A 13,642-nucleotide genomic window follows, 5' to 3' on the forward strand; every position below is an offset into this window, starting at 1 on the left:
GCTATTGTTGCACTTCCATCGTGTTAACTGAAGATCCTGAGCTGTCAGACATGTTGATCACCATAGACTCCTGAATGTCATGGAGTATCACTTCACCTTGCTCCCAAACACCTTGTTGCTCATTATTCATCAGACCCCAGCCATCATGTTGCACATTGTTTCCCAGGCCCCAACCACCTTGTTGCCCATGTGGGCCCCCTTGATTTCCTTGCTGGTCATGCCCAACATCCTGTACAGCATCCCACCCAATCTCTGGAAACTGAGGATTAACAAATATGTTATTGTTGGCCTAAAGTTCCCCTGGGAAGGGATGAGGATTACCATCTGGAGGCATCTGATCCTCATCAGCTGGCAGTGCTTCAGCAAACTCTGCTGTGAGGATATAAACTGGAGCCGTCCATGACTCTTTAGCTCCTCCCACTGAAGCAAATTTCCCAAACACAACATCACGAGGCACCAATTGTGGCGAAGGAAAGGAAGCATAAACCAAAATCCTATCCATGACAGGATCATTGTTGTTCCAGGTGTGATACTGACCAAAAGTAGCAACTGCCTGAGCAATATCAAAATCATTGCGATAATCTGGATGCATACCTAGCAACATCAACCACCCACGACGAAACCCCAAAGTAGCACGATGATTCTGCGGTGCCTCACCCACATGCACAAACCTCAGCAATCTATTCTGAATCTGGTACTGACCATGCTGAACTAAAGCATTCACCGAATTTGGACTACTCATCTGATAAAGACCAACACCAAATAAACTAGGCTGTGACGTTACCACATTGCGCTGCAGCGGCCCGACCAGGAAGTTATGCACTTGCTCCCTCCAAAGCGCCATTGCTGCCGGCGGTGGTGGAGGATCAACAAGCGCAATACAGTAATCCATGTGTCGCGGTGGTGGATCTTGCGAGGCGAAGTAGAAGGTCCGCGGTAGGCGAGTCGGCCCACCGTCGATGATCTCGTGCCCCCAAGGGAGCCATGGAGTTGGATCTACCTCGAAAACCGCCATCGTCTGCGAGGAAGACGGACTCGCCGAGACAAGAGGAGGAACATGATTAATGTGCTCGAACTGTTGCAGGGCATCTAGCATATCATTAATAGGAGCAGAAGCCGAGGCGGCAACTCCAGAAGTAGCAACTTCCTTGTCCGTACCCGTACCCAAGACTGTTAGCCGTATGTACCCGCTTAGGCACCCAAACTTTCCCTTTTTCTTTATTAGCTAAACACTTCTTTCTCACATGGCCATAACTAAAACAGGATCGACATCGAATCTCATTGGTGCAATCAGACGTGCGATGACCCATACTGAGACACCGACCACAATTCCAAACCTTATATGCCATGTCATCAATCATTTTCCCAAAATCATCTTGAGTTGTCTTAGACTTCTCCTCTTGGAAATCCTTAGGCTCCTCCAAATTTAATTGCTCAGTAGGATCATCAACATTTAAATTGTTCTTCTCGGCAGGAAGAGGCTTAGTATTAGAATAAGTAATATGCGGCTCAGAAGCAGTAACCAGCGTGACAGGTGGAACAGCTGGCACAGTGCTCTTTTGAGCATTACTTTGATAACCCAAGCATGCCTCAGATCCAATATTTTTTGCAAACTCCAACTTCTTATTAGCCCTATTCTTAAGATTTAAAATAGGCTTAGGCACTTGTTTCTTGAGAGTTGCTAAACCATGTTGCATGATTTTCTTGGATGGACTTACAAGAGTCCATTCCTCCTCCATTTCCTTCTGCCATCTCTGAAACTCCCATGTCCAATTGGGCCCTCCTCGACCCCACAAATAGAAAAAACACTTGAAAAGCTTACATGAGAATTTCCTAAGTTTGAGAATATGAAAACCCACTTCCTTTTTGGATACAGTAAAAGAGAAAACTCTATCCTGTAGCAGAGATACCTTGAGCTGCCCACAAAACCCACCAATAGCAGATTCTAAGGCAATACCAACCAAATCCTCCTCAAGCTTAAAAGTGGCACGGCCAAAAGCTACCACCATAAGAAAATGACCAGAGGAAGAGGAAGGATGTACCTCCTTGTGGAATTTATTCTTAACATCTTTAGCAAAATTTATCCCATGGGAGAAATCTAGAGCTTTAAAAAGAGCAGCATTAGCCAAAGAGGAGGAAGCTGTAGGATCTTGATCAGGCTGTTTGGAATCCTGTGCCAACAAAGCCTCAAAATGATTATCCACGACTGCATCCTTAGAAGCACCAAGACTCTCTTGACCTGGAATCACATCTTTAACAGAAATATCATCCACAGCTGGATTAGATTTAATAATCATCCCCAATCTAACCACATGATCAGTGAAACGTATCTTTGAACCAACATGAAACCTGTCCTTAGAAGAAACTCTCTGGCACCCAATGAGAGCACTCTTAGCATTATACAGTCTTAGATGCTTGTCCATGCAGTAACACAAAGATCCATCATAAGCTTTCATACGTCCCCGATCCATATCCTTAACGGTGGAATAGGTGATCTTCCAAGACCTAACCAGACTAGCTAGATCTAGGGTTTTAGATGTCTCAAACACCGGCCCCTTATCCAAACCAGATTGAGGATCAGGAGGAGAAAGAATGCAATGATCCACTATTGCATGAAAAACCGAAAACTCAACCACAGATCCAACTTCCAGAACTCCATCATCTTTACGCATGAATTTGCCGATGATTGGTGAACCCGCCGCATCCACCAAAGCAATCCATTTCTTAGCAGGCCAGATGTGTAACTCTCCATCCAACACATTCCGAACACCATTATCCAGATCGTCCACCGAAGAGTACCACACATTCCAGATCCATGCAGGGGAAGACATGGAGAAGACAAGATGAAAGACCAGTTACCTTGAAGAGGAGAAGGAGGAGATCACAATGATCGGATCAGGATGACCCAATCACCAGGATCTCAGGTGATCACCGGCGATGACCCCCTAGGGTTTTAGTCGCCACGTCGCCATTCCCGGTCTCATTTGAGATATTTACCCCTCCATACTTTCTAGGCAAGGCTAATGCAAACAGTAGTAGCTCTAGGGACTCCTTGTTGTTCACATAACACACATGTATCAATGTTTCAGTTAATACAATTTTAGCATGGTACGCAAACATTATCATAAACACAAAGATATATCATAATAACCATTTTATTATTGCCTCTTGGGCATATCTCCAACAGTGAGGAGGAGGAGGTCCAGGAGGAGCTGATCGACGTTGACACGAGTGTGACCACGATGACGACGACGAACAAGTGAGCTTTTGCCCCATCACCGGCACCAATCAATCCTCCGGCAAGTACTACAAGCGCATCCTTGATTCATTCAACGAGAAGAAGAACTATGGTGAGTACGCCACCATCAACATGATCCGGAACGAGGGCGCCCTCTCCCACCGTTGGAACATCATCAATGCGGCGTGTAGCAAGTTCCATGGCTACTATGAGAAGATTAAGATCTGGAAGGAGAGTGGCAGGACGATGGTGGATTCAGTATGATCTATGTCCATTTGGTGATGTCTATTTCATAATGCATCATAGTGTATCGATTTGATGATGTCCATATTGTTCTATATCTTATTAATGAATCATGTATTGTTAGATACTCGATGCCCTCAAGATGTACAAGAACCAAAACGAGGACAAAGATTTCCCCTTCATGCATTGCTTCAACAAACTACAAGGTTGCAAAAAATGGGACGCCATCCGCCACACTCTCAACAAGGACGGCGTCGGGGAAGATGGGCCGGTCGATCCAGCAGGCGCCTCCACCGGGCGCCCCATTGGCAACAAGAAGGCCAAAGCCGAGAGGAGTGCGACGCCGGCATTGGCCGCCATGGACGCCTCCCTCGAGAAGATGATATCCTCCTTCTCATTGGAGAACAAGGAAGTGGCGGATAGGGCCACAGTCGTGTGGAAGGCAATACTAGAGAAGCAAGACATGAAGATCGAGTTGGAGAGGGAGAAGGTGGAGGCGGCGAAGATGGAAGCTCACGCCGCCGCCATGAAGGCCACCAACGAAGCGACACAACTTTCGTTGGCTAAGATGTCTCAAGAATCAAAGATCTTGATGGCCGACATGGAGAAGATGGACCCATTGGCGAGGGCGTGGCACGAGATGTACCGCGAGCGCATCGGCCAAGAGGTGCTAGTGGGGTGAGCTGCATCGGTGTCCATGACTCCCCCGGCACCCTCGACGTTCATGGCTCTGCAGGCACCGTGAACGTTCATGGCTCTGTGGGCACCGTGAACGTTCATGCCTCCCCCCGCACCGTCGACGTTCATGCCTCCCCCGACGACCGTGGATGCGGTTGCAGCGATGGAGTTGTCGTCGGGGCTCGCCGACGATGAGGACGTCGTCGAGGTTGAGCCGCCCCTGACCCCGTTCATCTGATCATTTGGCCTGGAAGCCGAAGTTGTTTTTTGCAGCCGGACTAGACGGCGATTCGGTGGCCGTATGTTGTCCCAAACTTCATATTCGAAAACCTATTCGAATTTGGTGGCCCCCAAACTTTATATTCGAAAACCTATTCAAATTTCTATACTTTTGTTTGAGTTTTAATTCAAATCATCTATCGGGGCTGCCGTATGGGGGGCGCCGGTGTGGGAGCAGCTCCCTCAATGGAGGACGCGGTACGGACGCCCCCATACGACAGTGCCGTCGCCCTGCCGGCGACTATTTAGGACACAGACACGCCGGTGAAGATGCTCTTACTACTTATGTTACTTCTACTATAAGTAGTCTTAGATAAATGAGAAATCACCAAAACTTCCCAAGTCATCAATCTACTGGAAAGTCTAGAATATGACAAATACGGTTCTAGAATATGACAAATACGGTTCAGGAGTATAAATTAGTTTAGTGTAAAGCCAAATCAAATGTGTCAAGGGTGCGGCCGTGCGGGCACGGGTATAGTAGAGAGGTTTCGCCGCTAACTGAAATCTTGGACGTGCCTCTCGTCCCCACCACCACCAGTCGCCGGGATGCGAAGCGGCCGTTGGTGGGGCGGCGGTGCGCACGCCCCAACCGTCAGGGTGCCCACTCCTCCTCTTCCTTTAAAGCTCGCCTCATCCTCCTCTCCCTCTCCCCCATAAACCCACGCCGCGAGCCGCGGAGACCCTCGCGATGGCCACCAATCGCCGCGGCGGCGGCAGGCTTCCTGGCAACGGCGATTTCGCCGCAATGGCTGCTCGTGGAAGAGGTAAGGGTTCTTTTACCCGTATCGTCCTCCCAGTTACTTCTTTTTTCTTCAGTTGCGGATTCGTGTTCCTGGGTTTCGTTGCTTCCGGGATCGGTTCTTTCGTGAGCGCCGAGGAGGGGGTAATGCTGCTTCGTGTAGGTACGGACTTGCTTGTCTTCGTTTGGGCGTTTTGTTCATCTGATCGCCCGGAGCGATGGCGGTTGTCTGCAAATGAAATTCGTAAAACTAAGAGAGTGTCATCTGTACTTTCCAATCATGTATTTATTAATTCAGAGTTCTTACGGCTGCGATCCTACTTCTCAGAACGATTCGTTACCCTGTCTGTGTAAGACTCGCTGTACTTGATCCTACTGTACCCTTTGAGCCATATTAACAATTCGTTAATTGCATTTCAAGTGTATGTAAAAATGATCTAGTCCTGGTTTTTGCCTGGTTTGGGCAAACTACCAGAATGCAGGTTCTTCTTTTTGCCTGGTAAATTGCAAAAGAAATAAAGAATTGCCTGTCTTTCTTTCGGTACTATACTAATCTGAAAATTTGTAAGCTCTAGTGAATTGGAAGTTCGAAATCGGACAGTATCATACTCATTCGGCCCTTGCTATTTTTTTCTCGAACACATACACATTATATATATGCTGTTGCTTAATTTAGGCTCAATACCACTGTATGGTATACAGATTGTGAACTGTTTGCTTTCTTGTTCCCCTGTTTTATTCATACTATCTTGTTTTATCTTATATCATACTCATGCATTACCAGTTACTGACTAGCGTATCTTTGATTCATCACCAGCTGGCCTAAGTATGCTAAAGCTTATAAAAAATAACCGTCTTGGTTGTGTCCAAGAAAATTGCTGCTAAAAACAACCTTCCCTAAGGATTCTTGCCACAACTTGCGATTAGAAACTTAAAACTAGCTTAACTGGGTAGTTCTTGCCAAGCCCTACTTCGGCTTCCAACCAGATACCACCTTACAGTGAGATACATATTTTTTTTATGAACCCTTAGATACCTGTATCAGTCAACAATTGAAGCTTGCATGGCCTTTTAATTTTCACTTTCACTACTGTGATAAGTATGGTTGCTGTACTGCCGTGAATGTTTGCAGCTTTTTCTGCATGTAAGTCTGCAGCCTGATTCATGTACCTTGCTCCCATCATAGAACTTTGATTAACAATTATTATAGTCATCATCTTTCTCACTTGTTGTCTACAACATTTTTCAATTGTTGATATCTACTTGCCGTACGCGAAAACATATGCTTTGATTGCTCTATCTAACCATGCGTAATCATGTCCTGCATACAGGGGGTAGTTGGATCAAGACACCAGGGCAAGCAGCTGGTCGGGGACAAAGGGCACCAGTGAGTTCCTCATCAAATGCTTCACCTGCTATAGCACGGCAAGCTTGGAATCGCAATGAAGGTTCTTCATGTCCTCCGTGGAACAACTCTACTGTACCTTCTGATCGTAGGCCTACTGCCAGAGACAATCCCAAGCCACCATCACAAACAAATTCAAGAGAACCAGAAAGGAAAGCAGTACCAAACTATGTTGTGACTCCACCTCTGGCAAATGGTTGGAAGTGGAGGTCTCGACCATCTGGTCCGGAAAGCAACAAGGTCAATGTTCCCTCATCTAGTTTTGACCCTGAAATTGACAGTTCTGATGTTGAGGATTCGTCAGACGATGATATGAGTGATGAGTATGACTCTGATGCAAGTGCAAAAAGTTTTAAGACCCGGAAAATGAACAAGTGGTTCAAAAGCTTTTTTGAAGAGATCAATTCCTTAACTGTGGAACAAGTACTTGAGCCGAATAAGCAATGGCATTGTCCAGCATGCAAAAACGGTCCTGGGGCAATTGACTGGTTCAAAGGGCTACAATCTTTGGTGACACATGCTAGTACAAAGGGCTCTAGAAGGGTTAAACTCCACAGAGAATTGGCAGCATTGCTAGAAGATGAGATGTCCGGCAGGGGAACTACAATGGTCCCATCTGGCGAGCAGTTTGGGAAATGGGCAGGGTTGAGAGGAGTCACTGATCGTGAGATAGTGTGGCCACCAATGGTTATTGTCATGAACACCTTATTGGAAAAAGATGATGCTGACAAGGTGATGTAGTTTCTGCCTTCAACTAACACTTCTCCTTTATTTTTAGTGTTGTATCTTCAACCTTGTCTACTAGTAGTTGATGTTTTTTTCTTTCTATGTTATGCATCTCTCTGCTATTTTTTATTTGATATCTAAAATTTCGTATTCAATTTTGACAAAACTAAAGATTAAAGAACAAAACTATTATGTTTCTTTGCATATTCTTCTCAATCTTTTTAGAGTCTTTCGTTCTCTTCTTGCACATGTGGCTCTTATTACCATTATTCGTACTCTTCTTGGCATGGCCGCTGTTCATGAGTTGTCTATCCCTTAGCTTGATTTCAATATCATTTTTACATCGATTCATGGTAGGACGTGAACTTCTCGCTTAATACAAATTCGTCTTTCTACAGTACTGTGTTGACATGGACACATGGTATAGTAGGTGAATCAGTTCATGCGTATGTGTTTGATTGGTAGCATTTGTATAAGTGCATCTTTAAAAGGGCTTGATGATGAAATCAATGCTGCGGGCATCATTTGACTGATTAATAGATTCCATTTTCCCCAGAAAGCAAAAGGAGCATTTTTAAATCTTTCAAGATTTCTACAATGTTGTTGTTTATTCTATTCTGATCCTGCTATTCTTTGATGGTCTCTAGTGGATAGGCATGGGCAACCCAGAACTACTTGATTATTTCAGTGAATATGATCCAACCAAAGCACGCCATTCCTATGGTCCAGGTGGGCACCGTGGCATGAGTGTGCTAATATTTGAAAGCTCAGCTGTGGGTTATATGCATGCAGAACATCTGCACAAGCACTTCGTAAGTCAAAATACAGACAGGGATGCATGGCAGAAAAAAATGCCTCGATTCTTACCAGGTGGCAAAAGGCAATTATATGGTTTCTTAGCCAAAAAAGAAGATATGGAAGATTTCAATAAGCATTGCCAGGGTATTAACGTTTAACCTTTTTTCATGCATTAGGTGCTTTGGCTTCCGTGCAATTGCTCATTCAGTAAATACCTTTTGTTTCTGAGCTTTTGTTGGCTAAATTCTCTGAGACCAACGATAGTTGATGCGGATGAAATGATGTGTTCTTCCCTATCTTGGCATGAAAACATAGTCTAATTCTTGCGATATTTATTTTAGGTTTCATATTGGCAATTTGGCAATATGTGAATCAATGAGAGTATATTTGAAGAAGTGTACAACATGCCTATTAGTTAATTAAAATCCTACTCACTAGTGTACTTAATTATTATTTAGATCAATGCACCACCTGTTTGTGCAGGAACCGACGTCAATCAAACATTTGGCCGAATGCTTCTCTATGCCTTACTTTTGTTTTAATATTTTTCATAACAATATGCATCAACCACACATGTTGCGAATAAATGTTTTGTTCTATTGTATTATTGATCATCTCCCATTTGGAGACTATTTATATGAATGTGTCCTGCAAGTTTAGTAAAGTCCAAAATATTCTCAAAATAAAATGCATCACCACACAACCTGTTATGCATCTACTGGATAGGACCTGAAGTATTACATTATTTTCATAGCAGATACATTGCCTGTTGCACTATAGTTTTGGATAACTAGTTTATTATATTTTTCAGGAAAGAGTCGTCTAAAATATGATATGAGGTCTCATAATGAGATGGTAGTGCTACAAATGAAACAAATGAGCGAAGAAAATCAGCAGCTGCATTTGATGAAGAACAGGATGGTTAAGACAGAGCAATACAAAAAATCTGTAGAAGAATCGTTTTGTGATTTGGCCCAGAAATATCGAGAGATTATGGCAGAGAAAAAAGTACTCATTGATAGAGTCGGAGAGAAGCACTCAGAGCATGAGGAAGAGGTAATGCTTGCTTAATGATTTATGTGCATTTCAGTGACTGCAATTCTGAAAGGCATATTCAACAGTTTAAAGAAATTTGCTGGTGGCTCCAGTTTGATTTCATTTACTCCCTTTTCTCACCTTGTGTTTCTATATTTGCAGATGCATTCGCAGGAGAAATTTTTCTTTGATCAGATAGAAAACATTCAGAAGGCCATGGAGGAGAAAGAAGCTGAATTTGATGAGTTACTGCAAGTGGAGAGTGCTAAATTTGAGAAGTTGCTGCAGGAGGAGCGTGCTGAATCTGAAAAGTTGCTTCAGGAGGAGCGTGCAAAGGCTAGACAATGTGATGTTGATTCTGGGACTAGCGAAAACTGCAGGCTAAGGTGGGTAACTGGCACTCAGTTGGATGATTATGTGTCGTTCTGCGACATGAGATATGATTGAATCAAGTATTCTCTAGATTAACCATGTCATGTACTTGTCTTCTCCAACTTACCCCGAAATAGTGAAATGCTATCTACTTTTACATAATCATACTATTTTATCCTTTGCAGGAAGGAACAAGCACAGCGTTTCATAGATTGCCATGTCAAGGACGTGGAGGACTTCAAGGCTGAAAGAGATGAACTGATAAAAGCGCACGAGAAGAAGAAGGCGGAGCTCGAGAAGGAGCTCGATGCTGCTCTCACGGCGCTGATGGAGAAACACAAGCCAGACACCTTCCAGGCCTCCAACTCGTGATGCTCATAAAACCTGAACCCTATATGTATGTCAATGATCAGGAGACCTGAACCAGTGGAGTGTTGAGTGTATCGGTAGCATTTGTTACCATCATCTAATAATTGCTTCGAAATCCGTTTTTAAGCATATCCACTATCCAGGTTCTCTTCTCATCTTGCTCTGCCTCGAAAGCAATTCCTCCAATGCTTCTGGCTTTTTCTGTCCGTTCATGATCGAGACTTACATATGTACTACAATATAGGTTGGTTGAGACTTTACTAGTACGATAAAATATGAGCGGACACTACATGCTAGGATTTTAAGACAAGAACAGTCATTTCCATGACATTCTGCAGTCAATTGATGCATTCAGCCAGAGAAGCAGACAGTTTCCGTCGTGTTTGATGAACCACCTCCTCATACCAGTGTATTCACCAATACTCACGTTTGATGGATGAATCAGATGATCAACGACTTTCATAGATCGGACTAAATAACTGATTGACCATTTTGGCAAGGTGTCTGGTTAATGAGCCATCGACTGAATGAACTGGGTGATTCTGTGAACTCATCTCAATCTCCAGTTAGACAAAAAAAAAAAAAAAACTGGATAATGTAAAAGTGCACCACCAACTGAAAAGTAATACAGTAGAAAAAGATTGATAACATAACAGGGGTGATTGACAGTTTTGGACATACAGTGGAAATTATGTGCTCTGGACAGTAATGAACGAATTAATAATTTGTAGTGGAAAAGAGAAGGCCACTGAAATAGATGCCCCATATACTTGATAATTATGGAACCGGCACCTAAGCAGATTCATAGAATGAGTACCGTACAAAATAAAATTTGAAAATCTCCAACTATTAATTATAAAAGAATCAAGTAATTAAGAGTTTTGAAATGTAAAAATAATAAAATATGCACATACAAAAGACATAAACATGCATGTCTCCGAAACACCGAGACAAGGACACAGAATATATACAACCACGAAGATAAAAAAAAAAGACCAGACAACATTCTACTTACACAAATAGATACGCAACACATCGCCGGCCAAATGAACGTTGCATGGACTCAGACGTGGCTCTTGATGGCGGAGCTGTAGCCCGTGCGGTCGTCGTAGAACTTGGACCACAGCATGACGCCGCCGTACTTGGGCGAGCCCTTGATAAGCGGCAGCACGCGCGACGTGAGCACGCCGGCGGGCACGAATCCGGTGCCCGCCGCGTCCTTGGAGGCCGGCAGTCCTAGGAAGATCTTCCCCGCCGGCACCGACTCCCACCTCTTCCATGCGTCCATGAATGCCTGGCGCCCCGCGTTGAACTGGCACTCCGGATTGTTATAGAACTGCACCCACACGTAATCGAACAGCCCCGTGTTGATCGCGCCACCGTCCCACTCGTCAGGGAACGGGCACTGCGGCGCCGCGCTTAGCAGCACGTGCTTGTCGGCGTCGATGTTGTTGCCCAATTTCTTGAGGTCACTCGCGAGATTGTTCCAGAACTTGGTGCCGCCGAGCTCGATGTCGAAGTCGATGCCGTCGAGCACGGCGTCGCCGAGGGGGCGGGACGACGAGGTGCCTCCCAGGTAGTTGTTCCAGAGGTACATGGCGACCTGTCGCGCGTCACCGGGAGATGATAGTCCGTAGCTTCCGTCGCCGCCGCCGATGGAGAGCAGGACCTTGACGCCGCCGCTCTGGCACGACTTGATGTCCTTGCTCTGGCTTTTACAGCCACCTGACGATGCGTCGCAGTGGCTGCCGAGGTCCAGCTGCGGCCTCTGGCCTTTGCCGAACTTGGGGAGGAAAGCGAGGATGACGAACTCGTAGTTTCCGGAGGCGCACGTCTCGGCTAGCGAAGCCTCCCCGTCGTTCTGGCCCCAGTAGACGGCGATGCTGCCGGCATGGCACGTAGCGAGGAGTGCCACGAAGAGGGTGGCAGTGAGCTGGAAGGGAGTCAGGGATCCGCTTGCCATGGCTGGGAGCCTGGGATGGATCGGACCGTGCCTAGCTGCTAGATACTCCAGTACTGGGTACTGTGGAGAGAGACTGCTCAGGCAGTGAGGAGTGCCCCGTATTTTGAGTTGTGATATGGCGATTGCGTAGGTGCGTTTTCGTTTTATAGTGCCTTGCTTGATGAAGCGTCAAAGTGTGGTACGATCAGGGATGCTGTTTTTTACTAGCTTCCGTGCCGTCCCACGTCCGCTCTGAAATTACCGAGTGGTTGCGGTTAAGTAATGCTTAGGGACGGAAACATTTCTTGCAGCGGACTAAGTTCCTGGAGCATGATTAAGTTACTCGGACTAATCAACGGTTCATCAAAGACTAGTAAAGCAGAGCGCCTTCAAATCACAAACACTGCACCGTATTAAACTAGAACGTCAACAAACAATTACGCCTTCTCCTTTGTTCGATGTCTCAGCATTCAGCAGAGTACCAGCTGGCAGAACGCATATACCCTATACAAAGTCTTATACAGTTGTGTTTTTTGTTCACTAGTCTTATACAGTTGTGGATCGTTTGTTGCGGCACGCAGTGCAGCTAGTTTTACTATTAACCCGGGTTGAAAGCGACCTCGGCGATGGGCCACTGCCGGAAAAAAGATCTCTACCTACTACCAAAATTACAAGGTAAAGGCCTAAAAACACTCAACAAAGGAATCGGTCGGTAAGGATTTCGTTGGCAAACATTTTTTTTTGGCCGAGTGTAATTTCACCGGATACTCAGCAAAATCTTTGCCGTGTGTTTTATTTCGATACTTGGCAAAGAAAAGATGATTGCCGGCCATGAACGTTTTTTGATCTATTAATAATCATCAACAGTAGTACAAATAATCCAAAAAGTAAAGAAAATTACAAATTGGTACTCGGACCACCTAGCGACGACTACAAACACTAGCACGAGCCGAAGGCGCGCCGCTGTCCTCGCCCCTCCATCGCCGGAGTCAGGCAAAGCTTGTCGTAGTAGAGCTTGTTGTAGTAGACAGACGGGAAGTCGTCGTGCTAAGGTCCCAAAGGACCAGCGCACCAGAGCAGCAACCATCGCCAATGATGACAACCGTAGATCGGAAGAGACTGACATGAAACCACACCAACAAACACGAAAACCCACCATGAACATTAACGGTGGGCAACTTTTGATATGGATATCCAGGCATGGTACACTAGGACAGCCATAGATACGAGGATTAAGTCTAAGGTTGTACCATTATTATTGTATCGTAGCATTGTTATTAGGAAATAATGTAGCCAGGTCATGCTGTGGGCCAAATTAGGGTTTTAATAGAGTCTATTTGACTTGGGCCTGTCCAAGTCAAATTAGGGTTAGGCCCATGAGTGGGCGCCCCAACCCAATAGGGGTTGGCCGGCCGGCCACCCCCCCCCCCCTCATATAAGGAGGTGGGGCGGCTAGGGTTTGAGTAGTCTAGTTTTGATTCAAGTTATGTAGAACCTTGGGTTCCTCCAGTATCACCATCCCTGCGGGGTTGGCCCTATGACGGCGTCTCGGACGTTCGTCTAGTTATCCAATAAAGATGTGTGAGTTCTTGAGTCTGTCAAGAGTTATCATATGCGCTTGAGTATCCTTGAATCTGTCGAGGAAGTTCAAGATCTATCGGTCCTATGGATCAACAAGGTGCATCGTGAAAGATCGGGAAACCTATTCCTCATCATGTGGTATCAGCTTTCTGGGTTGCTCACGGCGAGGTGTTGTTGATTGATCTCTTTGATCGGTTTGCATCGGAGAAGATTAGCTCTAAGATCGGAGGAGTT

General features: G+C 45.3%; 2 protein-coding genes across 2 annotated transcripts; one reads left to right on the forward strand and one right to left on the reverse strand.

The window, feature by feature from the left end:
* The first annotated feature begins 5,129 nt into the window (after positions 1-5,129).
* Positions 5,130-9,888, forward strand: LOC124662824 (protein SUPPRESSOR OF GENE SILENCING 3 homolog). The gene is made up of 8 exons (XM_047200616.1): positions 5,130-5,205; positions 6,313-6,324; positions 6,512-7,317; positions 7,959-8,253; positions 8,921-9,165; positions 9,307-9,399; positions 9,466-9,530; positions 9,702-9,888. The coding sequence occupies exons 1-8, from the start codon at positions 5,130-5,132 to the stop codon at positions 9,886-9,888; spliced, it is 1,779 nt and encodes a 592-aa protein (XP_047056572.1).
* A 1,060-nt stretch (positions 9,889-10,948) lies between these two features.
* Positions 10,949-11,848, reverse strand: LOC124666685 (acidic endochitinase-like). Its single transcript, XM_047204014.1, has one exon. It carries the CDS (start codon positions 11,846-11,848, stop codon positions 10,949-10,951), a length of 900 nt encoding a protein of 299 aa, XP_047059970.1.
* Positions 11,849-13,642: the final 1,794 nt, after the last annotated feature.

This window comes from Lolium rigidum, chromosome 6 (assembly GCF_022539505.1).
Source record: "Lolium rigidum isolate FL_2022 chromosome 6, APGP_CSIRO_Lrig_0.1, whole genome shotgun sequence".
Classification (NCBI taxonomy): Eukaryota; Viridiplantae; Streptophyta; class Magnoliopsida; order Poales; family Poaceae; genus Lolium; species Lolium rigidum.